The following is a 26,660-nucleotide window of genomic DNA, read 5'->3' on the forward strand; positions in this document are numbered from 1 at the left end:
TATGGCAATTAATTATGAAGACTGCGTTGATTCAATGACCAAACACTATGCTTTTCTTCTCCATTTGTTACCCAGGGCAAAATACAACCGTTGCCCACCAATAAGGTGCTGTTTACACGTGAGCCTGGTGGGAATGACTGCGTCTTCACTGCAGTCTTACACAGGGTTTCTCGGGGTCATTAAGTCTTAAATTGAGTTATCAGAACTTTCGGCCTTAAAAGGTCTTGTAAAAATTTAGTGGATTAGGACGTTACTTCTGTTGCGATAAACGCTTTGTATCATGTTTTAATGTGTTGGGGGGGGGGGGGGGGGGGGTGTCCGTACATTTACATTTAGCTGAACGCTTTTATCCAAACTGCGACTTACAAGTTCTGTATGACAGGTCAGCAGGAAGGGTACAACTCTTTCAGCTGAGTAACAATGTTCATCAAACAGTGTTGAAACTTGGGTGCTGCAGTGTTGAGTGCATAGTAGTATAGTAGCAAGAGTGCACGATGGTAGAAGACGGTAATCAGTCCGTCCCCCCCCAACAATTCATATGTAATTTCTTAATTCGTAGTAATTTTCCTACTTTTTTGCCAGTGTAACAGGTATTCAATTCTATTCAACGTGGTCTTAAATGTAACATACATGTAACACTTACAACCAACTGCTGATTGAAATCAAATGACCACATTGGCCAACGAGCTGTGGCCTTGCACCATATTGGTTGGCATGACATGTCATGAGAATACTATGAATTGGCAAAACGTGAACGTAATCCTTTTAGAACTTGAGTGCTTATTTAGAATACCTATTCACACCGAATGAAATGATTAACCCTTGTACTACCACACTACAGAAGGTTAACCTTTCACTACCACATACACAGACTTAACCGTCTGTAGTTTTAGTGAAAGGGCTAACCCTTTGTCGTTTGGTAGTGAAAGGGTTAACCTTATGTATTGTCGCAGTGAAAGGGTTAACCATTTGGTAGTGAAAGGGTTAAGACGAGGCAGTACAGTAGATCTGAAGAGGCCTATTTACTGGGTGTGTACAGTGTTAAAAAAAAGAAAAGAAAAATGCATTACCTCTTCACATGCAATTAGGTCATCTGTATGTTCTGAGTTGCTGTGGCAGGCAGGTCTGCTAGCATGGGTCCCGGGACGTCTTCAAACCACGTCACTCCATATGGATAGGATAGCCCACTCCAGGGTAACTTTTATTTAAATGGCTTATTAGTGCTGTCAGGCGATTAAAAAAAAATTATCTAATTAATTACAGGATTTGTAATTAATTAATCACATTTTAATCTCATAACCATTTTTGGCCTGATATTCTATATTCTATAATCATATTTCAAATGGCATGTGTCCGGATGGCAGAATTCAGTACTGTATCTACAAAACCTTCTGTTTAACACATTGAGTGCCACGCCCCTTCCGGGAAGTGCATCTGGCCTTGCCGTCCATTAACCCCATGTAAACGTGCACCTTGTTTGTAGAGCTAAACCTATATTTTATATTATAGCTATGGGTCTAATAACACTGTCGATTGTCAGTGAGATGCTTCCAGTCAACGTGCAAAAACAGATAATTTTTTCATCCGTACATTTCCGTTTTATACCGTTTTGAATATGAATATAGTTTGGGTGCTTTGAGTAATTCCAGAAAAAAGACGCGATAATAGCGTTTCCACTAAATCCACTAAACACGTAATTTTCCGCCTGATTATCGAATCTTCCTGAAATCAACGCTAGATTATCATTATTATGTCTCCTCGTGCATACATGAAATGGGCCCTGGAGCGCGGCGCTCGCCCCCCCCCCCCCCCCCCCCCCCCCACCGCAGCCAACGGTAAACAGCCACACACAGCTTCAATCGCGGTAGAAAGAAATATCAGATCAACGCAAGATTGGATATATAGAGTCCTTACCTGGTCTCTGATGCAAAAAAAATAATCCAATTATCTGATCGCCATTCCAGTTATCCACAGCGATCCTGTCTCCGACGTTATTGGGCATTGCACATGAACGGCGGGCGGGGTCAGTTGTCCAAGCCATCCCTACAAGCGCGTGTTTTGCCGGAGTGTTTAGGACCCGCCCCCACACTGCAGCTCGGTAGAGAAAATAAACTACAAAGTTTCTAATGGAGTGCAATGGCAGCAGAAGGCGATAGAGGGCGGTATAAGACCGTCTGCCAGCTCAGACACACTCAGAACAGCATGCACAAGGTGCCCCGCTGAATTATGAATGGCAATAGCGAATAAAATAAATACCGTGAGAAAAACATAGTTCTACGTTTCCGGCACTCAACCGTCGGGCGACAGAAACGTAGTTCTACGTTAACGGCACCCAAAGGGTTAATCATCTTCCATTTATTCATTTGCTTAGATTCTTCAGGTCTGGTCAATTTTAGCATGGTGTTATTCACAGTCAAAGATAAAAAAAAAATTATTGATATTCTCATTTGGTTCATTACAATTTACTCAAGCCTAGTAACAGACACAGTATTTCTGACACTGGGAATACATTCCCTCAGATCCATAGATGTCCCTAGAATCAGATACCAAGAACATGCAAATGGACCATATTTAAAAAAAAAAGTCTGTAAATGTGTATTCTACATTCGTATGGAATGAATGAGATAAAAAAAATATAAAAAAATTATAATAATAAATTAATTTTGAGTTAATTTTCATAACGTGATAATTTGCTGTGTAATTAATTAATCTAATTAACGCGATAAACTGACAGCCCTACTTATTATTTAACTAGGCAGGTCAATTAAGAACAAATTCTTATTTACAATGACGGCCTAGCGAGAGGACAAAAAGGTCTCTCGAAGGTTAACACGGAAAGGGGATTTTTTTTTATAAAATAGAAAAGAGACCGACATACATACATCAGCCATAGGATCGAAGCCTCTGCCAAGAACCTTCGCAAACTGCATGGTACCATGTCCTCCCTCCCCCCAACCCCCTCCCCCCTCATCTCACCCCTGACATTGGTAACGTCGAACCGTCCGACTACATGACCGCTGGATCAGTTACCCTCCCCACTCCTCCAGACCATAGCACCAGACATCCTCCCATTCCTAACTGCAACCATCAACTCAGGGGTGGTCCCCACCTCCCTAAAACAAGCCAGTCACACCGCTCATAAAAAAAACAACCATGAACCCCTCCGTCATAGGCAACTATCTTCCTGTCTCTCTTCTCTCCTTCCTTTCTAAAACACTTGAACGTTCTGTATCCACCCAACTTACTGCTTATCTCTTACAGAATGACCTCCTAGACCCTAATCAGTCAGGCTTCCGGACTGGCCACTCCACAGAAACGGCCCTCATTGCGGTCACAGAGGCACTTCACTTAGCAAAAGCGAAAAGGCCTCTCCTCTGTCCTGATTCTCCTAGACCTATCTGCAGCCTTCGACAGTCAACCATCAGATCCTCCTCACGTCCCTCGCAGGAATGGGAGTGGCTGGCTCTGCGCTGACATGGCTGACATCATACCTCAATGACCGCTCCTACCAAGTGTCATGGAGAGGGACCCTGTCGGCCATCCGCCCCCTGCGGACAGGTGTCCCCCAGGGCTCGGTCCTAGGACCCCTTCTCTTCTCCCTCTACACTAAATCTCTGGGTAACATTATCACGTCTCATGCCTTCTCGTATCATTGCTATGCCGATGATACTCAACTCTTCCTCTCCTTCCCTCCCTCAGATATCCACGTCTCTGAGCGGATCTCGGCCTGTCTGTCCGACATCTCCGCCTGGATGACGACCAACCACCTCAAACTGAACCTAAGCAAAACAGAATTGCTCCACCTGCCGGCCAAATCCTCCCCCCTGACCGACCTCTCCATCACAGTCGAGAATGCAGCTGTGACCGCGTCCCCGACCGCCAAGAACCTTGGTGTTGTCCTCGACGACCAGTTGAACTTCTCTGCTCACATCGCAGCGACAACCAGAACCTGCAGATTCCTCCTGAGCAATGTCAGAAGGATCCGCCCCTTCCTGACAAATGAAGCCACCCAACTCCTCGTCCAATCAACAGTCATCTCCCGCCTCGACTACTGCAACGCACTGCTTGCTGGCCTCCCGGCCACTGCCACCAAGCCTCTTCAACTCATTCAGAATGCAGCGGCCCGCCTGATCTCAAACCTACCAAAGTCAGCCCATGTCGCCCATGATTTTTTTTTATAATAATAAATATAAAATCTAACCCTAACTAACCTTACTGTCATGCACTTGTCCTAATAAACTAACCTACACTGTAGCACTCAACACTTTGATGAACATTGTTACTCAGCTGATAGAGTTGTGCCCTTCCTGATGACTTGTCGTACTGAACTTGTAAGTCGCTTTGGATAAAAGCGTCAGCTAAATGACTAAATGTCAATGTAAATGTAAGGGAAATAATTAAAACGCATCTAGCGAACAATCAAATAAAATTACAAGGTAAGTAATACATGAAGCAGAACACAGATAAAAAGCTGGGTGACAGTTGCAGGTGTGTGTAAACAACTCAGTGATGGAGTCCTTAACACTTTGGATGCCAGCGACACATTTTGTCATTAGTTCATGCCGCCAGTTGAGTGCCGGCAACGCTATATAGCGTTTGTTTGTCGTATTTTTTTTTATTGGCGATTTAAATTCATATTTCATCAATCGAGCATCACGCTAGTGTTGCAGTCTCTCTCTGAGCTCAATTGGGCTAGATACCGCCCCCTATCGTCTCTCCCTGTGTAACCACCCCATTAGTTTAGACTGATGAAGGGGGAGACCAAGTGATCGCCGGCCCTCAAAACAGCGTGGATTATGTATTTCCAGCACCCAACGCTGAATCAATAAACGCGATCGACATTTGGAATGGCGATCAGGAATTGGAATAATCTTTTTGGATAACATCTGATCTGAGGTAAGGAATCTATTTGACCAGTTTTAGGATAATCAGAGCTGTTTTCACCTATATATCAACGTGTCCCATATGTGTGTGTGTGGCTGTGAGTGTGTGCTCGCTGATCAGGAAATAAGAGAATCGATTTTTCAGCCCGCTTCCCTAGCGTGCATAAGTACACATACTATCGATAATCTAGCGTTTATTTGAAAACGATTCATAAATAGGCCGAAAAATGACGTTTTTGTGTATGCCAGAATATTCCAGTAAATGCCGTTTATCACGGAATCTATATATTTTCCTGAAAAACTAGGGCTTTTCAAAATGCTATAAAACCGAAATGAACCGATTAAAAAAACAATCCGTTTCGACAATGTTGACTGCAAACAAGTCATTGATAAACGACGGGCAGATTAGACACATAGCCATAATTTAAGACAGAGATTATGCGTTCACAATGCTATCATTGAAGTGGGTGCTGGCATTTAACCACGTTTTACCATGTTAACTAGTGGCATCCAAAGTGTTTTTTTTTTTTGATCCATTTTTTCTCCCATTTTTCCATATTTTCTCCCATCCCAATTTCGTATCATCCAATTCAACCCTCCCCTGTCACGAACGCTGTTTCTTGCCTCCCACAAGCCGGCTGCAATGTGGACTAAGTCATACATAGCACAAGTCCCCTCCGGTACTTGAGGTAACAGCAGTCGCATCTTTTCACCTGCGCAGCTCGATCTCTCAGTGTCGAGGAGTAACGCGTGGGAGGCTCACGCTGCCCCCGACACTTCCTGATTCTACTGCGCAGGCGCACCAACCGACTTGTAGGAGTCGCTTGTTCACAACGTTCGATCCCCACCCTTCAGTTTTCCCTCCCCGTAATACGGCCAATGTGTATTACTGCGGACGACCAGCCAAACTGAAAAACAATGTGGAGAGCTGGATTCGAACACGCATGGCATCCAAAGTGTTAACAGCTAATTGAAAGGTTTGACGACTCACTTAAAAGTGACATTTACAGGTTTGTCCTCTAAACAAGCTCCAACTATGTCACTGTCCCGACTCACTCCAGAGCTTTCAGGATGGCTTTCCAAGGGACACACGTTTCTTTATGGGACACAAGTGGCTTTGTGTAGTGTCACTTCCTGACTCTACATTAGCTGTGTTGGACCCACTGATTGTATGTCGAGTTGGTTGATGCGTCACCCACGTGTTCATTTTGTGTTTAATATTTGTCACTTGTTAAAAGAACTAGTATCTCCACTCATTAAAAAGGACCCGACAAAAACCTGAGGGCTTATTTAAGTGTAAACGCACCCGAGAACATCAAGTTGACTTAGTATGATGTACCTCAAAGAGGAGGCCTTTATTTGTCAGGTGTTTCACACATACCGCGTTCATATTCAGTGACCTTTTACCGTCACACACTCATCAGGTGAATAGTTACGTCACAAAAGGTTGCAGGCAAAGTTGAGCAAAAATCTTTTATTGACCGAGGAGAGCAATCACAAACGATGATCAATATACAACCCCACCAGCATGCCAGCCTATCCATAGAAACTGTACAATGACAAGGAATGTATGGAACAGCATTACGATCAACACGTTTTTACATCCATATGCTCTGGTACAAGTACAATTCATTTTCACTTTCAGGTCAATTAGATTTCAATTTTAAATCCCTTTCCTGTTTCACATACAGTATTGAGCATGCATTTCTGGTCATGTCACCTGCTCTGTGCAAACTTCCTTTTCATTTGACGTAACATGATGATTATTTTTTTTGTGTAGCGTCACTGGGTAAAGGCGGAGGGCTTGGCCAGAGGCGACTGCAGTTTGTCTAAATTCCCTACGTGCTACACACTTCTGTTCCCCTAGGCCAAACACCACCGAGGTCTCCAGCAGCAGGCGGTGCTTGGCCTGGCCTACTCCTGTGCTTTCTCTGGGTCTAGTCCTCATCGCCTCTCACTTCTCCACAGCAGGCTAAAGAGGAGGCCTACTCCTGTGCCTTCTCTGGGTCTAGTCCTCATCGCATCTCACTTCTCCACAGCAGGCTAAGGAGGAGGCCTACTCCTGTGCTTCTTCTGGGTCTAGTTAGTCCTTATCGCCTCTCACTTCTCCACAGCAGGCAGAGTGGGGGTTCGGAAAGGGGAGTCTGGGTCATGGGGACGATGATGTACATTAAGGCAATGAAAATAATAAGTTACATTTGATATATTTTTTTTTTCACGTGACCACAGTCAGCAAAAATAAGGCCTCGTGGCTGAAAGGAACACAGTGCCGAGAGTTATCGATACCAATTTAAATAAGCGTGAAGAAAACTAGTGTTTCTTCATTCTAACATTGTCCCTTGAGTTTATGAGAAATGATTAGTTGGGTTTTTCTTTTAGAGGGGGCAGTGAGTTTGTGCACATAGCAGTGTATGAGTAGCCTAAACAAGCAGTCTGCCACAGGGGGCTAAGGATGGTCACTGGGTCTGTAGCAGGCGGAAGCCCCTGATTATACTATATATGTCCTTACGACTCTCTCTATCCCTAACGGCTGAAACAGACCAAGCTCAGTATCGGTGAATTGGTTTGTCGGCGTCGTTCGTTCAATACATAAGGCAGCTAGGGAGGCTTTTCCGCCCCCTTGCTTTTGTCATTGTTACATCTCACTTACACTCCCTCGTCCTCTTTGGATCCCGGGTCGGGAGAGGAGTCGGTTTAGTCGGGAGGGGGCGGAGCCACAGAGCGGCTCTGAATCAATTATTTCACAAGGCAGGTTTCGGTAAAAATATCAAAAAGACGAGCGAGTAGGTGAGCAAAGGAATGGACATGGTGGACTCAGGAATAGACAAAAAAAGCTGATTAATATTAACAGTGATGTGTATACAGTCACATTACACAACCATTAATACAATTATATAAAAAGGCAAAACCAAAGAATGTACAGTTGCTTTTCCATATGTACTTCTTGAGGAAGACACCATTTTGGGGTTGGTGGAAGGCGGGTTAATCTCTTCAAGCAGCACAAACCGTGAAAAAGGAAATAAACCGGGTGGGGTACGGGAGGCGGGTCGTAACGCAACAGCTAATTGCACGGGGGGGCGTCGGCGACTAATGTACAGAGGCTCCTCCACAAGCCCATGTGTAGGTGGAGGCAGGGAGGAGAGCTGCTGCTACTGCTACTAAGTGCTAATGATGCTACTGCTGCTGCTAAGTGCTAATGATGCTGCTACTGATGCTACTGCTGATGCACAGAGACGTGGGAAGGCGGGAAACAATGAGGTGGGAACTAAGGCATGAGGATGGAATGCATGAAGAAAAGAAAAAAGGCAGAAATGGTGGGGATGGGGGAGAGGTGGGGCAACGAGGGGGGGGGGGGTGTGGTCTGAGGGCTTGGTGTTTTCCCCCCAAAGGCCTCTTTGTTTTTCACCAGTCTTTCTTGATGTTGAGGTTCCACTCCCAGGAGAGGTGGTCGTGCTTGTCGTCGTCAGTGAACTTTGACTTGATGTTGTAGGTGCCGCGGGCCAGCAGGCCCTTGGGGGCCTCCTCCAGAGGGGTCAGGAAGTCGTACTCGGCAGGCCGGGGCCCGTAGCTGCCGACCATGTAGTCCGTCTTGTCGACTGTCGCCGGGGGAGAGGAGGAAGACAGCGGTCAGGTGTTTGGTTTATATTATAATAATAATAATAATAATAATAATAATAATAATAATAATAATAATAATACAGACTTGAAGTAAGCAGAATAATACAGAACCTTCACTTATACAACATGTGTTTTCTTAGTGTTCAATCTTTATCTAAATAATCTAAGGCAAATGTTTCCTTCTCAAATAAACTTGTCTTTTGATAAATAATCAAGATCTTCATTATGTATCTGATCAAACAGACCCTTTCTCTGAACAGGATACAGAGGGCAGTATAAAACTAAAATGACAAAAACAAAAAGCACATAAAAGACAAAGCCTATCCCGTTCTTCAGTGCCAACATAACGCGTCCAGTTTCCACATTTCCAGACCTTATCTGGGCACACAAATATATTTTCCTCTTGGGCAGGTTATATTTCACACAATTGTCAGTACTGAACACATTTTGTTATCAAACCATAAGTTCTCTTTAAACTGCTGGAAAACAGCCTCTTTAATCACGCCAATATTAACTTGAAAATAATAGGTCAATATGTCCTGCCCAACATCTGCAGATCCCACACAAAAAGTCTCTCACATAGTCTACCATCAGTCTACTACTGCTCCAACTCAAAAATATATTCCACAATCTACTCATGCATACTGCCCAACATACTTCACAGGGTTCCCATCCCATATTGCCTTCAATGGCTAGGATTGTGGAAAATGTGAGAATTAGATAATCTAAGAGCTCCATTATGAACCTGTTCACATGCCTTATATACTCTATAACCGTAACCCCAAAGAAGAGAAACACACATCTCCTAAAGTTGTAGTTTGTCTATAACTCCCCCTGGAGCTCCACTCGCTGGTTCAGAGCACCGTAGTACCTTTAACTAAATGAAAATGTTCATCAAGGTAGAAAACCCTACATATTATCTTCTAAGAATGATATGAATGAGCAGTGTTTGTGTCGTCGGTATGATATTCGCTCCAGACAAAATTGAAAACGTTTGCTCACTTCTCACTCCTTTCCTGAAGGTTTGCTGCACATACTTCAGCCCCGAGACGATCTCCTTGTTCACCTGAGGGAACATCACGGTTGTTATAGTCACATCTACAACACCCCAGGGCATCTACAACATCCCAGGTCATCTACAACACCCCAGGTCATCAGCAGATCTACAACACCCCAGGTCATCTACAACACCCCAGGTCATCAGCAGATCTACAACACCCCAGGTCATCAGCAGATCTACAACACCCCAGGTCATCAGCATTTTCTTCTTGATTGAGTCAGGTGGTTGATGGGAGATTACAGATGAACGTATTGTCCTTACTCACAAAAATATATTAGACACTTCCTTCCACTGCAAGAAATGTCCACATCTCAGCACTCGGCTCTCGCCAGCGTTCCTCTCACGGCCACTTAACACATTCCCTGCCACGCAATTTGAGCATCTTATACCATTCTCTGCCAGCACTGTAAGTATTTTTTTTTTGTTTTTTTTTTTTATTATTATTCTTTTTTAAACAAACACATAAACAAACATGACAACACAAGATTAGATATACAAGCATTAACACTTTGGTTGCCTAAGGTTAAATTCATGATATACCATAGATTGCCAGCGCTATTTGTCTATGGAGAAAGTCCCCTTCTTTGCAGGGCTATAACTTTTTAAATTCTATTGCTACATTGCCATTATTAGGGCCCATTCAAAGTCCTATATGTATTGTTCATTGTGTAGCAACGTTAAACTTTTTCATTCACATATTCATAGTAAAGTATGGTCTAATGTATAAGTATGTTTTCATCTCTTTCTGCAGCTTTCTCCAGAACGTGATATATAGCCCCAAATGCATTATATTGATGATGAAATACAGTTTGATGGCAATCAGCGCGATATAAAAAATTCCAACTAGACGTACTTCTAGAAGTTACTACACGTCATCTGATGTTGACCGGATGGGCGAGGGGGTGTTTATAATTCCGTGGGCAGCGTTATACCAATCATCTAATGTGGGTCAAATGTTGATAATAGCAGTTAGTATCTAAGACGGTAACGTTACACGCTGAAACTCACCCCAGTCTCCGCGCGCCGTTGGGCGATCATCGTCGAGTAGAAATTTTATCATTATGGGATATATTTTTACCCGGTCCATCTCCAGCTTGTATAATGGTATATACGTCCAAATCATGTTGTTTATCGAGTTATTGCCAATCGATCACCGTGTAGCGTGACGAGCCAGAGTCCCATGAACCATAGCGAGCGCCCGGAAGTACTACGGTCGTCATGACAACCTCTATTCAACATCCTGTTTTGGCGATTGCGCCGATCGGCCACCAGATGGCGCTCCTGAACCGCCAGAGAGCTCAGTGGGTCCTGGTGGATCTCAGGCCAGCGGAGGGACATTATGAATCCGATCGCAGATTTTTGAAATATTGATATAAGGACGCTGTACAGCGTCCCCCGGCAACTTTAGCATGGCCAGCAAAGACGTGAAAAGACGTGTCCCGGCACTCAAAGTGTTAATTAACAGTGCACATCCATTGAAATCACCATTTAGATAAATGTCCTATACAAGATATACCCCTAATACCTGCTATCTATTACCCTACACACATATGCTCTTGCTCGCACCCCCCCCCCCCCCCCCCCCTGGACCCCCCAATGGATAATCCATCCATTATCATTCGCTCCTAACCAGACCCTACCATTATATGCTAGCTTTTATTCTCTCCACCACTTCTAACCACATTGACATTTTGGATTCATTGAGACCCACAATTCTTGCTGTAGATATTTCTAGATAAATCACATCGAGATATGTAAGAATCCAGACCTTCCGGCAAATTTTTTCAGGTTGAAACCATCGTGATGCCATCAGCTTTTTAGCCACTGTGATACCAGATAAAACCAATCTATTTAGCTGTATAGATACTGCACACTCAAAAACATCATTCAGCTGTAATACAGAGGGGTGTACAGGTATATTCAGAGTTAAGAGATTTGATAATTGCTGGGTCACTTCTTTCCAGAATATCTTAACTGGTGGGCAGTCCCAGTACATGTGCATTAATGTCCCCTCGTCCCCATTTGTACATAAGGAGCATTTGGAGTCTTGTTTAAGACCCATTCTGTTCAGTCTTATAGGAGTCAAGTATGTCCTATGAATATAGTTAAGATTGATTTGTTGATGGTCCGGGTTCCTTGATGCAATTCGAACATTTGCCCAGGCTTCTTGCCAATCAAAATCTTTTTCCAGGTCTGGTATATCCCTCCTCCAGACTGAGTCTAGGTGGAGGGTTTCATACGAGGACGTTAGTAATTGATGATATAAATCTGATACAAAACCTCTCGATGTCTCTCTTTCATAGAAGAATTTGTGGTATCTGTGGTGTACAATTGGTATCCTTAATGGAACACCGTGAGCCTTCAAACATAACAATAACTGTGCGTAAAAATAATATGTGGAGCCGGTGAGATAATTTTTTTTGTGTATTTCATCATAACTACAAATACCCTGTTTGTTGAAAACATCTCCTAATGTATGTATGCCTTGCTTTTCCCATCTAGGGAATCTTATAGGTCGTTTTCCAATCAGGAGTGCAATGTTATTGAATAAGGGAGTATGCTTATGCCATTTATGTGGGTTCGAATATTTTTTTTGTGTTTCACGCCATATCCGGATCGCATGAGTAATTATGGGGCCAAATTTCAGTTCGCATTGCTTAATTGATACTTTGGTGTATACTATGTCCTGCAGTCTATGTGGTGCTACTATATTTACTTCTAAATGTCTCCATGATACTGATGCTTGGGGTTCAAACCAGGTTGTCAGTGGTCTTAAAGTGTACGCCTTAAAATAGTGGAAAAGATTTGGAAATGCCATACCTCCGTCGGCTTTGTTTCTCTGTGCGGTGGATCTTTTTATGCGTGGTGGTTTGTTATTCCAAATAAATTTGTATGCGGAAGAGTAATTTTTTCCAGTAACCATCTGGAGGGGGTAACGGTAGCATTGAGCTGATGAAGTTGATTCTAGGTAGGACATCCATCTTAACTATTGAAACCCGTGCCTGTACTGAGTTTTTAAGTTTTGACCACCTGTCAAAGTCGTATTTGATTTTATTTTGGATTTCTATGTAATTGTGTTTCACCGTTTGTCTTATGGTAGGGAATACTTCAACTCCCAAACATCTAAAGTGTTTAACCATTGGTATTTCTTCTGGAAGACGTGTATTTTTTGCAGGGGCGTTCAGTGAAAGGAAAGCCGACTTTGGCCAATTTATCTTAAATCCTGATAGGTCGCCAAATTCATCAATCAACTTGAGAAGATGAGGCATTGCGGTGTTAGGGTTTTGCATGAACAGTATTACGTCGTCCGCATATAAACTAATTTTGTGTTGTGTGCCCTTGATTACGATTGGTTCTATGAGTTGGGATTGTCTTATATATTGTGCTAAAGGTTCTAGTGATAAATCGAATAGTCCGGGACTAAGAGGGCAACCCTGTATAGAAGAGCGTGATACCGGAAAGATTTCGGAGGTGATTATACCTGTTGTAATCATGGCCGATGGGTCTTTGTATAATACTTTAATCATATCAATGAATCCTTTTCCTAACCCCATCCTTTCTAATACTGCCCATAGATACGACCATTCCAACCTATCAAAAGCTTTCATTGCATCCAGAGACAGCATCGCCTTAGTTGTGGTGTCGTCCTTGCTGGCATCTAGTACGTATAGTAGTCGTCTTATGTTATCAGTGATCAAGCGGCCTCTTATTAAGCCAGTTTGATCCGGATGAACTAAAGACGTCATATGCTTTTGAAGTCTGATGGCTAATACCTTAGAGAACAGTTTGATATCGGTTCCGAGTAGGCTTAAGGATCTGTAACTACCGCACTCGGTGGGGTCTTTGTCTTTTTTAAGAAGGACTGTTATGAGTGCAATATTGTCGTTCTTATGAAAGTTCCCCTCCTTGACTGAGTATAAAATCATATTAAGTAATAGGGGTCCAATTATGTCCCAGCATGAGAGGTACACTGCAAGTCTATGGAGATGTTCACCTTCTTTGCAAGGCTATAACTTTTTAAATTGTATTGCTAAATTGACATTACTATGGCCCATTCAACATCGATTATCTATCGTTCAGGATGTAGGAACGTTTTACTTTTTCATCCATACATTCATACGAAAATACAGTCTAGAATATAAATATGTTTTTATCGTTTTCTGCAGTAATTCCTAGAACGTGAGATAGGCATAAACGCATATATAGATTATCAAATGCCGTTTGTTGCCGATGGATTGGCAGAATTAGCATGAACTTGAAACACCTTGTACGACGTTTTTGGCGCAGGATGTGTTAAGATGTTGACGCAGACAAAAGGCCAAAGTGCTGCAACGTGTTGATTTCTCACTGCACTAAGTATCCTGTGAGTGAGGAGGACAACCGGTCCAGCATCTGTACTGTTCCTGACTCTGCACAGCAGACCCCTTTGTGAGGGTCTTGGACTTAAGCCTGTTAACCCTCGGCCGTCTAGATGCGAGGCCGCTCCTCTGACGCCGTGATGAGACGCACTCACCTTGAAGCTGATCTTTATTCTGTATTCAACTCCCTCCTTCAGGATGAAGGACTGCTTCTTGTAAGCCTCCAGGTCTCCTGTTTAGAAAAAAAAACAAGGGAAAGAACAAATCACACAAGACATCAGCGCAAAGGCTTTCTCCTATTCCTCCCCACCCACCCACACAGCTGTGAGCCCTTCTCTCATTGTCTCGTCAGCATCACAGTGGGGGTCGTTATCACCATGTCGTCCAAGTGGCTCATTACCTCTCTCTCTCTCTTTACACTCACAATAGGAAATCACCTATTTGCCAACCTTTAGATTTACAGCTCTCATCATCATTGTGTCCCTGTGTCATTATTGCCTTAAGATGACAGTCATCTTAAGGCAATAATGACACAGGGACACAATGAAACAGGCCCAGGCCTCTAAAACAGCCGTTTCAGTACAGCCGGGGACATGTAAGGGGGTAATGTAATCACTCTCGTCTGTGCGGGTGCGTGTGTGTGTGCGTGTCCCATCTTATCTCGTCACATTTCTTATCCAATTTGGCTCAAACTTGGTGGATAGGTTCACAATCAGCCAAGCCCCTGCAGTATTGAGATTTGTTAGAAGATCGACAGCATACTGCAGGTCCAGGTCATTGTGTATATAGTAAATAACATGATGCTTGTTGAAGGGATTTCTGGCTAAAGCTCAAGTTAAGACTTCCACGTAGGTTCTTTATCCGCGGGGGTCATGCGGGTTGATAATTTACAGGTCCACACCGAGAGCGAGGTAAACGCGGAAATGTGTGCCTCGAGACAAGTGGGCCAATCACAGCGCGTCGACCTCACACACACCACATGCGTCCTCCGAGAGGTGCGCCGCGGCTCTGCTGGGAGGCTCGCTGGCCTGCGCCGGTGCTGCAGACAACCTTCCACAAAGTAGGAGTTCCGGTTCCGGGTCAAGGATGGAATAGTCGCTCTTCGCCACAATGTGACTCCCATATTTTTATATTTAGTCCTAAAAGCCTCTTTTTATATTTTCAACTCGTTAAACCTTATTTGTATACCTTCTTTATGTTTCTACCTATTTATTTTGGCTGCAAGAACCATAATGGCGTCGAGAACACTGAGAAATGAATCCAAGAAGGATTAGCGGCACGGTGGTGTAGTGGTTAACACTGTCACCTAGGGGTGGACGGTATAAACGGTATACGGTATAAACGGTATGAATTTGCTCTACGGTATGGATTTTGACTATACCGTCTAAACCGGTAGTGCAGCTCTAAAATACCAATGACGTCATGTAACCACAACGCGACTATTTCACTCGCATTTGCCCCTAAAAATAGATAGAATTAGTCATAGATAATAGATATGTGCGAACTGGAAAAAGTTATTTAGGAGGCTTCGCGCAGTGGGCGTGCCAGCCCCTACCGCACGCATGTAAACACGGATCTAGTAGTCTAGTGGGACGGGACACGGGAGCTCAGCTGTCGGCGGCGTCTCCCTGAGCTAACGTTAGCTTAGCTACCGTTACAAAATGACCCAGTCAACTATTCACTTTTAGTTTAATACATGATGAGGCATTGTCTAACCGAACGGTATCTAGTCGGCCAGCTACCGATAGCTCCTGACATCAACAAACGCTCCACAAAGTCTAGTAGAGAGAGACGTGTGTGTGCTACCTGTTAGCCGTTAGCTCACGTTAACGCAAGTTAGTTCACCGTTCAAAACGAAATGTCCCATTGAACTAAATAATTCACTGAGGCGTTGTATTAACGTTATATATCCGGCTTAGCCGGATAGCTCCTGATATCAATGTCTTATAACACTGATTCGATGCGTATTCGAGCTGAGGGCTTGCTAACGTTATAATAGGGTCCAGGTGCAGCGCCGGAGAATCCTGGCCGTAGCTCTGCTCGAGGCTACTCGAGTATAGGTCCAGGTGCAGCTCCGGGGAATCCTGGCCGTAGCTGGAGGCTACTAGAGTACACACAGACAGTGGAGCTTGTTGCGTGGTGGCGATGTCTCGCAGATAATACAAGTACAAGTCTAATTATATAATATATATATTTTATAAAAAAAAAAAATTATATAAAAAAAAAAAAAAAAAATTATCAAAAACGATGATACCGTGATATATACCGTTACCGTCTATGCTTCAAATTATACCGTGATATACATTTTAGACCATACCGTCCACCCCCGTCACCTCACAGCAAGAAGGTCCAGTCCGATTCCCGCTTGGGGACCAGGTTTCCGCGATGCCAGGTACCCCCCCCCCCCCCGATAAGAGAAACCCAATGGAAAAACATGCACAACAGATCGCTGTCGCGTCCCTGACGAAGATGGGCAGGAGCACTTGGATTGGTCCCCGGGCACGGCCCTCTCTGACGCCCTGTCTGCTCCCGGCAGCCCTTGGGGGGGAAGGACGACGGGATGGGTTAAGAGCAGAGCTCAATCGCATCGGCGACCCTGAGACAATTGCATGTGTGTATTCATCTGTGTGTGTGTGCCGCCCATTGCATGTTGTTGTGTCGTTGCATGCCGAATAAAGACCTCTCTCTAAAGAGGACCTGCATTATTATTATTTATTATGATGGCCCGCTGATATAATCGCCATTGCTAGGCTAATTGAAGAGCTCAGGCAATCCTTAACCAACGAAATCAGAGCGTCTGCTGCCTCGCTCGAATCCAAACTAGACAGCCTCTGGACGTCGGTTAATGACCATACCGAGCGGTTGATCTCCGTGGAAGACTGCTTAAATACATGGTCTGGCAGGTTGGAGGAGCTAGAGGCTAAGTGTACGGCGCTAGAAGAAAACAACGATAAGCTAAAGTCTAAGCTAACCAACGTCGAGTCGCGTAGCCGCCGGTAAAATATACACATATTGGGAGTGGATGAGTCCGTTTATAGCGACCGGCCCAGTGATTTTTTTGCAGAGGTACTGGTTGAAATTCTGGGGAAGGAGGTCCTCCCTAAGCCACCCGAATTAGACCGGTGTCACAGGGCCCTTTCTGCCAAACCAGCACCCGGTTCCAGGCCTAGAGCAGTTATTGCTCGTTTACATTGTTATCGAGTAAAAGAGAAAATGATCTGGGAGGCACGGAAGAGGAGGGGAACGCTGGAATACAGAAGGAAACCAGTCCTAATTTTTGAAGACTACTGTCCTGAAGTATGAATGAATGACTTATTTATATAGCACCCTTCACAGCACGAATGCACAGGGTGCTTTACACTACAGCTTATATAAAAAAAACAACAAAACAAAAACAGAAATAAACGACAACAACAACAGACCGCAGTTAACACTTTGGTCGCCAGGCTTATATTCAGAATAAACCATCCCACGCCAGCTCTATTTGTCTATGGAGAAGTTCCCCTTCTTTGCAGGGCTATAACTTTTTAAATTGTATTGCTAAATTGACATTACTATGGCCCATTCAACATCAAGTATCTATTGTTCAGGGTGTAGCAACGTTATACTTTTTCATTCACATATTCATACTAAAATACGGTCTAAAGTATAAGTATGTTTTTATCGTTTTCTGCAGCTTTCTCCAGAACGTGATTTATAGCCCTAAATGCATTATATTGATGATTGTATACAGTTTGATAGCAATCGGCGCGAGATAAAAAATTTCAAATGGACGTGCTTCTAGAAGTTACTACTTATCATCTGATGTTGACCGGATGGGGGGGGGGGGGGTCGTTTATAATTCCGTGGCCAACGTTAGATGATTCATCTAGTGTGGGTGATATGATCATCAGAGCAGTTTATATCGAACACGTTAAAAAATAACGCTGAATCTTACCGTAGCTTCCTCGTAGCGTTGGGCGATGAGCGTGGAGCAGAAATATTCCTATTATGGGATGTAGAAATATGCTATCCATTTCCAGGTTGTATAATAGTATATACGTCCAAATCATGTTTATCGAGTTATTGGTAACGGATCACTATCCATTGTGTCGCGCTCGAGTCCTGGGACTATTAGCGAGTGATCGGACCGAATTGGAATGAGCACCAGCTTCCATTTCCTGTTCTGGGCGATCCGCCGATCGGCCACCAGATGGCGCTCTTGAACCGTTGGAGAGTTGAGAGGGGATCAACAGTAGATCTCAAGTCTCCGGGGGAGAAATATGATTTCGATCACAGATTTTTGAAATATTGATATCAAAGACGTGGTACGGCGTCTTTGGCAGAATGAGCATGGCGGGGAATGACGTGGTAAGGCGTTTTTGGCGACCATAGTGTTAAAAAAACAGTGAAACCAGATAAAAAGTAGAATACAATTATTTGGATAAAATCATGAGTCACTAATTAAAAACAAAACTATAGGAACAGTGAGGACAAGAAAAAGTGCCTATGTATGACCAAAGGCCTGTCTGAACAAATGTGTAGTAGTAGAACAGCATTCCCGCTACAAAGACTTCATGGGCCCCCTGTACCAGCAAGGACTCAAGCCGTCTCTTCAGTACCCTGCAAGACTTATCATCAGGGCCGAGGATGGCGAGAGAAAATATCTTTCATCGCCTGAGGACGCCGTGGACTTCTTGAAGACCCGGCTTAAAGAGGCGGTAGTAGCCTGATTTTGGGCCGTTAGCACTTCGCTATGGCTAATACGCAGAGCGTCGTAATACTCTATTTCTCCGTTTTTATAAATATGGTTGTTAGGTGTCGCCTGGATGCTTTACTTTTTGACTTAATGTCATGTTTTTTTTTTTACATCCACTATGTGTCGGGGAGCTAAGCGCTAGCTTTGTAAATTATATATATTTTTTTAAAGTAGTATAATTTTTTCACTTCCTCTAAGCTATGCTTATCGATATTGTTTATGACTTTTATGCGTGTCACTTACGCCTCGTCACGACTTGGCTTAATGCCTCCGTGATGCGTTTTTTCTTTTTTGTGTGTGTGTGTACATATTTTATCGGACTGGGGTCTCATGGATCCATCAGCCACGCTCTTCCAGCTACGTTCTGCTAGCCACACACATGGGATATGGTCGCGTCTGCGACTCTGCGGCCAGGTGCGTCATCATCTGCTGCCGACCTGCTAGTCCGCTAAAATGTCAGACGAACTTTTGCACAGCGCCCTCTCCTGACACGGCGGTCTAATTGCACTATGACAAAGCAGCAAATTGCGCCTCGGTTGCGCTCGTGTAGGTCTTAACTCCGGTGTCCCAATGGATCCTCATGCTGGAGTATGGAGTCTGGAAGCGGATTCCTTTTATCTTTAGTGCTTTTTTTTATGCAGTTGTACTCCCTCCGTTTCTTTGCAATTTCAGTTGCGTAGTCATGGTCGGAGTAAATTGTCTTGTTACCCATTTGTATCTTTTCCTTTCTTCCATGCTTCTCTCAGCACCAGCTTCTTGGTCAAGTACTCCTGAAAATTAACGATATCAATAACGATGTGTCTCGGCGTGGCGCCTTCTGGCGGTCTCGTGGCCTGTGCACGGTGGGCTCCTTGCAGCTTAAATTCTATGTCCGGTGGGAGCGATAGCTCGTCTTTGAAAAACTTTTCGATGAACTTTGGAACAGAGTCTCCCTCTGTTCCTTCTGCCATCCCAAATATGCAAATGTTATTTCTCCTCGCCCTGGACTCCAGAGCGACTAGCCTGTATTGTGCGGCTCGGTGTTCTTCTAGACTCTTCTCGACATCTCCGTTATCCAATCCTCCATTTTCTCCACTCGGCTCTCCACCTCCTCCACTCGTTGATTTAGGCTCTGTATCTCCGATACAATGTTATCAAGCTTATCCTTTATGTCTCGAAACAACTGGTTTACCTCTCGCCTCTTTTCGTCGCTAACTCTCCTGAGCTCTTCTTTTAATTTGGTTTTCAGTTCTTTTATCGCTTCAATTATGCTCGCCTGGTCCATGCTCAGCTCGAGTCTTGGCTGCACGCTGACGGCTTGTCGCAATTTGTTTAAGCTTCGACGTCAGGTCCTTCTGTCGTCTAATTTTTCGAGTTATTGAATGTTTTTTTCCTTTTTTTCTGTCCTTCCCTTTCTTTCTCCCACTCATCTACCCTTCTTTCTCCCACTCATCTATTCTGTCTTGGATAAATGTTTTCTTTGAATTCTAAAGTGGTTGAAATTTATTTCGCCCGGGAGCTCTGCTTCTTATGCGTCTGTGCCCTCTAACGGCATACCGGAAATCCCTGGTCCCGCACTTTTATATGTTTTTTATGTCTGTTTTATGTATGGCTCAGGACTAGGGGTGTAACGGTACACAGTTCGGTTCGGTACACAGTTCGGTATTGGGGTCACGGTTCGGTACACGTTCGGTACAACAGAAAAACAATATTTATTATTATTATTATAATATCTTAAATTAGTTTTACTTTAAAAAATAAATGTATTTATATTATATTTATGATAATTATTAGAGTTATTATTATTAAATAGAATAATTTTCTATAGGCTTGCCGTGGTAGTCAGTGATACTGGTGTCATTCTGTGTTCAGGCATCCACTTGCCTACTGCCCCTTTAACAACTTATCCTTGCTAAGTTTCAGTTTCACTTCTAGAGAGAATTTAACTTCACGACGAGACTGAATACTAGAGAACAGATGCCATATTACAACAATGGCAGAGGATTATTTGGATTTAAACACAGTGGAGCTAGGGATAAGGTACCGAAACGAAACACTACCGAGTATCGATTCAAGTGAGATACCAAAAAAAAAAAAAATCTTTACAATTTTCTTTTCTTTTCATGTCAACGTTCACACGCACAATATATGCTTACCTAGGATTTGATTTGATTCAACAACAAAGCAGTCGGAGCAATGGCAAGCCGAAAACGGTCGAAATTGTAGTTATTTGAAGTTTGGATTTTTTTTCACGACTGAGGTAGGTAAATTAAATTTTTTGAGACTAAAGTACCGAAAAAAGGTACCGTTGGGTACCGGTATCGATTCACAGGTACCGGTACCGTATCGGTTCAAATGTGAAAGGTACCCATCCCTAAGTGGAGCTCAGATGATCTGTCCGGAAAAGTATGTTTCTTTTTTTTATTTGATGAGCTGTGCCTGTGAGTCCGGCGGGGGAGAATGTTGATGTGTTTGTTGGCGCGTTGTGTGTATGGCGACGCGTGTGTTTCTTTCCATTGGTTTAATTTGGTTAACGTTATTGGGCGAAGAAAACGAAAAAAAAAACTGTAAATTTGTAATGACCCTGCAGCTGTTCCAATGTAAATGTGCCTTTCTCCGTGCACTTTCGCCGCTCTGAAGTCTGACTCGGTGTGCCCGGCCACACGCGCTGTTCTCGCACGGACCTCGCGAGTGCCTGCATGTGCGACTCGCGTGTGTGCGCTGTGGGTCGTATTCGTCGTATGGCAGCACGTACCGCACCGTGACGGCCGTACCGTAAATTCGCGGGATGAATACACGTACCGTTACACCCCTACTCAGGACACATGTCTTTACTACTGAAAATAGGCAAAGATGGTCTGCCCTACTATATACATATCCTTTAATATACTATGACTATGGCTAATTCTGAAAGCTTTAAGCTCTGCTCCTGGAATGTTCGAGGTCTCCAGAAGCTATCAAAGAGGAAGGCGATTCTATCCTTTTTAAAGAAGGAGAATGTTTCTATTGCTTTTTTACAAGAGACCCATATGGGACCCAATGACACTGCTAAACTCCAAAAAAATTGGGTGGGGCAGGCCTTCGCTACAAACTACTCTACATTCAGTAGCCCCCTGGCCATATTGATTAATAAGAATCTCGCCTTCAGACCCATTACTTCCTCTATAGACAGCCAAGGCCGCTATGTGATCATCAAAGGGGTTCTTAAGGGTAAATAAATTACATTCATGAATGTATACCGTCCCCCAGGCTACTCCCCTGACTTTCTATCTAAAATATTTACTGAATTTGCCGGCTTGGCGTCTGAAAATGCCTTTGTGGGCGGAGACTTCAACTGCCACCTTATACCGTCTCTCGACAAACTCCCACCTAGTCTGGCTCCCCCCTCGAGGCAAGCAAACGATATCTGTACAATATCTTATGTACAGATATTGGACTCTCGGATGTCTGGAGAACCTTCTGTCCCTCAGAATTGAAGTTCTCTTTTTTTAGCGGCCCACATAAGAGCTACAGTAGAATAGACTTTTTTTTTTTATCCCTTCCTCTAAGCGGTTTCTGGTCTCGTCCTGCACTATCAGAAGTATTGTCTTGTCTGATCACGCTCCTATATATTTGGTCTATTCCCTGTCAGAAGAGAGAGCACTATCGAGGCGTTAGCGACTCAATCCATCCGTCCTCAAGGATGATAGGTTCACCTCCTACTTCGACTCAGAATTTTAAATGTTCTACTCAATTAATTCACATTCTACAGATAACCCTTCGTTACTCTGGGAAACATCCAAGGTATTTTCTCACGGACTGATTATGTCTTATGTAGCATCCAAGAGACGCAAGAAAAACGAACAGTGCAAACTCCTTGAATCCAAATTGTCCGACCTTGAAAAACAACATGTTTCGAGCCCTACCCCAACTCTGCTTATAGAGTTGACAGCCACCAGAACTGCGCTAAATACTCTTCTGATCCAAGACTGAGGCAGAGAATGTATGAACACGGTGATAAACCAGGCAGATGTCTGGCCAACCTAGTGAAGAAGAGGGCTGATATACCCAAATAATAGCCTTAATTTCTGACTCAAATGGGGTCAGCCAGGTCCTTTGATACCAAAACTATTAACAATGAGTTTGCCTCTTTTTACACCCAACTCTATCAAACGGAACAACTCTGACATGCACTCCTTTTTTGAGAATCTGCACCTTCCTAAGGTGTCAGATGCTCAGAACTTGCTCCTAAATGCCCCAATTACAAAGGAGGCGGCCCTGGTAGCCCTTAAGGGTATGCCATCTGGTAAGGCTCCGGGCCTGGATGGGTTCGGGTGCGAATTCTATAATTTTCAGTTCAGTCATATTCTCTTGGATCCCCTGTTGGCAATCCTCTGAGGTCGGAGTATTACCCCAGGCCCTACGGGAGGCCAATATTTGTCTCCTCCTTAAAAAAGGAAAATGCCCTGAAAAGTGCACCTCCTATAGGCCTATAGCCCTCCTTAATCCGGATAAAAAATTACTTTCCAAAATCCTGTCCATGCGTCTAGAAAAAGAGCTCCCTTTCATTATTAACGAAGATCAGACAGGCTTTATTAAGAGTAGGAACTCTAGAGACAACATGAGAAGGCTCCATAACTGTTTCAGTGCCAATCACGAAAAAAGTCGGGTTAACTCGCCATTGCTTGAGCGTCAATCACGAGAAAAGTCGGGTTTTAATCGTTATTTCTTTTATTCGCTATATCCATACATTTTTCATCCATCCAGCCTGATGTTATCATTGGGAATGGGTCTGAGCTCGCAAAAGGCCAATACCGCCGCATAACGCCTTCCGGCCGGTATTGCACATCATTGGAATCCCTCCTGCTTGGGCTGTTCATCGATCTAAGAAATCCGGTCCAGGTTTTCCTTTCCGGTAAGGTAAGGTAAATTTTATTTGTATAGCGCTTTTCCAGATTAAAATCACAAAGTGCTTTACAGGCAGTAAAAGGTTAATCAGAATAGAATAATCACACATGTTACATCACATACAAGATTGTAGAATACTTCAAAATAAATTAATTAAAATATAATCACATATACACATGTTATACCACATACATGATCAATTAAAAGCCTGACTGTATAAGAAGGGTTTTAGACCTTGTTTAAAAGACTCCACACTAATAGCAGACCTGGTTTCATAAGGTAGCTGATTCCATAGCTTGGGTGCTACGACTGAAAAAGCCCGGTTGGTCGGAGGAGCGGAGAGCCCTATTTGGGCAGTAAGGGGTTATAAACTCAGCACCCTTAGAGCAGGGCTATTCAACTAAATTGTTCAGGGGGCCACATTGTCAGAAACCCAAGGGGCCAGGGGCCGGACTGCCACGGCGCCTCCCTGTGCTATGAATATAATATACACTTGACACAACACGCAACCACATTTTCACAACTTTTATTTAAAGGGGAACTATTTTACTATTTCTTTCACTATTTGGGCACTTTTACACAATTCCTGTGGGTTTATGGAACACCTCTGTATTTTTTTTTTTTAATTCATTGTTTTGTATTTCTAATCAAGTACTCAAAAACAGCATTTTTCTACCTCAAGATCTTAAGCCGTTTTGAGCCTCATGGGCTCCAACCACAGTGGGAACTGTGTGGAAACTCAGCTGATTATCATGCAGCGGTGTCTCTCTGACATCACAAATCAGCACATTTTCAGATGACTCAGTTCAGTGAGGGTGAATATTGTGAGAGGAGAATTGGAAGAATGCGCCAATATGAGAATTAGAGACATAGATCATATTAATATAAGTCCACATAGCTAGGAAACAATGCTAAACACTGAAAAAGGCCATTTATAAGATAGTTCCCCTTTAACTACATTGCAAAAGTAGTATACTTTTCAAAAAAGTGCTTCATTTATGTGCCACATCTGCAACATCTCCTGCAAAAAGTGCTTCATTTATGACTGTGCAACAACTGCAACATCTCCTGTGCATCTGAACATTCTAACAGCAACACTTGAACAAAAAAACACATTTATAGTGCAGCTGAGCTTATGAAAAAGTGCTTAATTTCTGTGCAACAACAGCAAATCACAGCATCTTATTAGCACTTATTGTCGACTCTTAACTCTCAAACATCAGGGGGGTGGGGGGCAGACAGGCCTAGCCTACATACACACATCTAATGAGAGCGATTGCACTTCTTTGACTGGGCAATGGCAGAGAAAGAGGGTTCATAGGAAGTGAGGGCTACCCGCAAACAGTGATGCAAATGCTCATTTGTCAAGGAGGCATGGTTGCTTGTTTTAATGGCATTCATGTGAGAGAAACTGGATTCACAGGTGTATGTTGAGCCAAACATTGTTAGCACAGATATTGCCAGCGTTTTTATTTTGGGGAATGTCTTGACATGAATACACTTTATCCAAAATGTTGTGGTGGATTCATTCTCAAGTGCCTGCTTCAGAGCAGATGATGCTTGCATGTCAATTATTTCAAGTTGCAGGAGACCTTCATCAATGTGAAGTGATGCAAGGAACTCTTGTCCTTTTGTGGAAATAGCAGCTACATTGGCAAATGGGTTGCTCACAAAATGCATCAATTCTCTGGACATGTCAAATTCATCAAATCGACTTGCAAAGTTTTCCCTCAATTTAACGTTGACATGAAAAAAAAAAAAAGTAAAAAAAAAAAAAGAAAAAAAACATTAAAAAAAAACATTAAAAAAAAAAAATTATTTTTTTTATTATAATCTAATCTTTGGCGGGCCGGTCAGAATCATCCCGCGGGCCGGATCTGGCCCGCGGGCCGCCAGTTGAATAGCCCTGCTTTAAAGCCTTGTAGGTGGTGAGCGCAATTTTAAAATCAATCCTGTATTTTACAGGTAGCCAATGTAGCTAATACAGGGGTAATGTGTTCTCTGTGTTTGGTTCTGGTTAACAATCTGGCGGCCGCATTCTGAATGATTTGAAGTTTAGCCAAAGCTAAACTAACGTAAACTAACCACCGGGCATGACTAACGTTTATAACGCATGGCCTGGGGAGACTCGAGCACCGTGGATTCATGTGTTTTGGTTGAGAAACGTTGGAAAGACGACCGCAATCAATATTTGGAATGGCGATCAGGAATTGGATTATTATTTTTGCAGTACATCTGATGTGAGGTAAGGACTCTTATGTTACCAATCATGGGGTAATCCGATGTTTTTTTCGCAGCGAACACAACGTGTCTGTGTGTGTGTGTGCCTGCCGTTGGCTGAGACCAAAGCACGGAGGGGCGACTTTTCCTCCCCCGCTTCCGTGCGTGTATGATGAAATATAATACAGATAATCTAGCGTTTATTTCAGAACGATCATAAATCAAGCGACAAATGGCACGATTTCTAAGAAAATACATTGAAGCTCCGTTTGCTGGGGTTATTGGGATTCGACAGGATCACTCTAAAACTATACTCATATTCACCACGGTATAAAACGGAAATGTATGTATGAAAAAATTATTGACCGGAAGAAACTCACTGACAATCGACGTGTTTATTAGATCCATAGCTATAATATTTAATATAGTTTTAGCATTCGCAAACACCGGCATTATCCCCATTGAACAGAGCGCTGGCCTTCTTACCACACGGTAAACAGCGACCTCTAGGCGCAGAATGAGTTTACTTTATTTTTTTATGTTGTGGGACTTGTATAGCACTTTGTTCAACTTTGTTGTTTTTAACACATTGGGTGCCACACCCCTTTGCGCAGATAACCCATTGAGTGCCAGTGCTTTAGTCAATGGGAGGTCGGGGATATTTGCGAACGCTTAAACTATATCTTAAATTATGGCTATGGGTCTAAAACACCCCTCACTTATCAATGACTTGCTTGCAGTCAACATGTAAGAAACGGATTGTTTTTTCATTGGTACATTTCCGTCTTATACCGTTTTGAATACGAGTATAGTTTCGGAGAGTTCTAGTAATTTCAGAGAAATTCCCAGATAATAGCCCTTTAGTGGAATACACAAAACATGTCATTTTTCACCCGATTTATGAATCGTTTTCAAAT

At 43.3% G+C, this 26,660-nt stretch overlaps 1 protein-coding gene across 1 annotated transcript in view; it reads right to left on the minus strand.

The window, feature by feature from the left end:
• Nucleotides 1-6,348: 6,348 nt before the first annotated feature.
• LOC311231385 (rho GDP-dissociation inhibitor 1-like) overlaps nt 6,349-26,660 on the minus strand; it is a 60,603-nt gene continuing 40,291 nt past the window's right edge. Inside the window, exons 4-6 of the mRNA XM_084317954.1 lie at nt 14,075-14,151; nt 9,504-9,567; nt 6,349-8,479 (exon numbers count right to left, since the gene is read on the minus strand). Of these exons, the coding sequence (XP_084174080.1) occupies nt 8,286-8,479; nt 9,504-9,567; nt 14,075-14,151 (335 nt within the window). The 3' untranslated portion in view covers nt 6,349-8,285. The remainder of the gene's footprint in view (nt 8,480-9,503; nt 9,568-14,074; nt 14,152-26,660) is intronic.

Source organism: Notolepis coatsorum, assembly GCF_963971535.1.
Source record: "Notolepis coatsorum genome assembly, chromosome: 7".
Lineage (NCBI taxonomy): Eukaryota > Metazoa > Chordata > Actinopteri > Aulopiformes > Paralepididae > Notolepis > Notolepis coatsorum.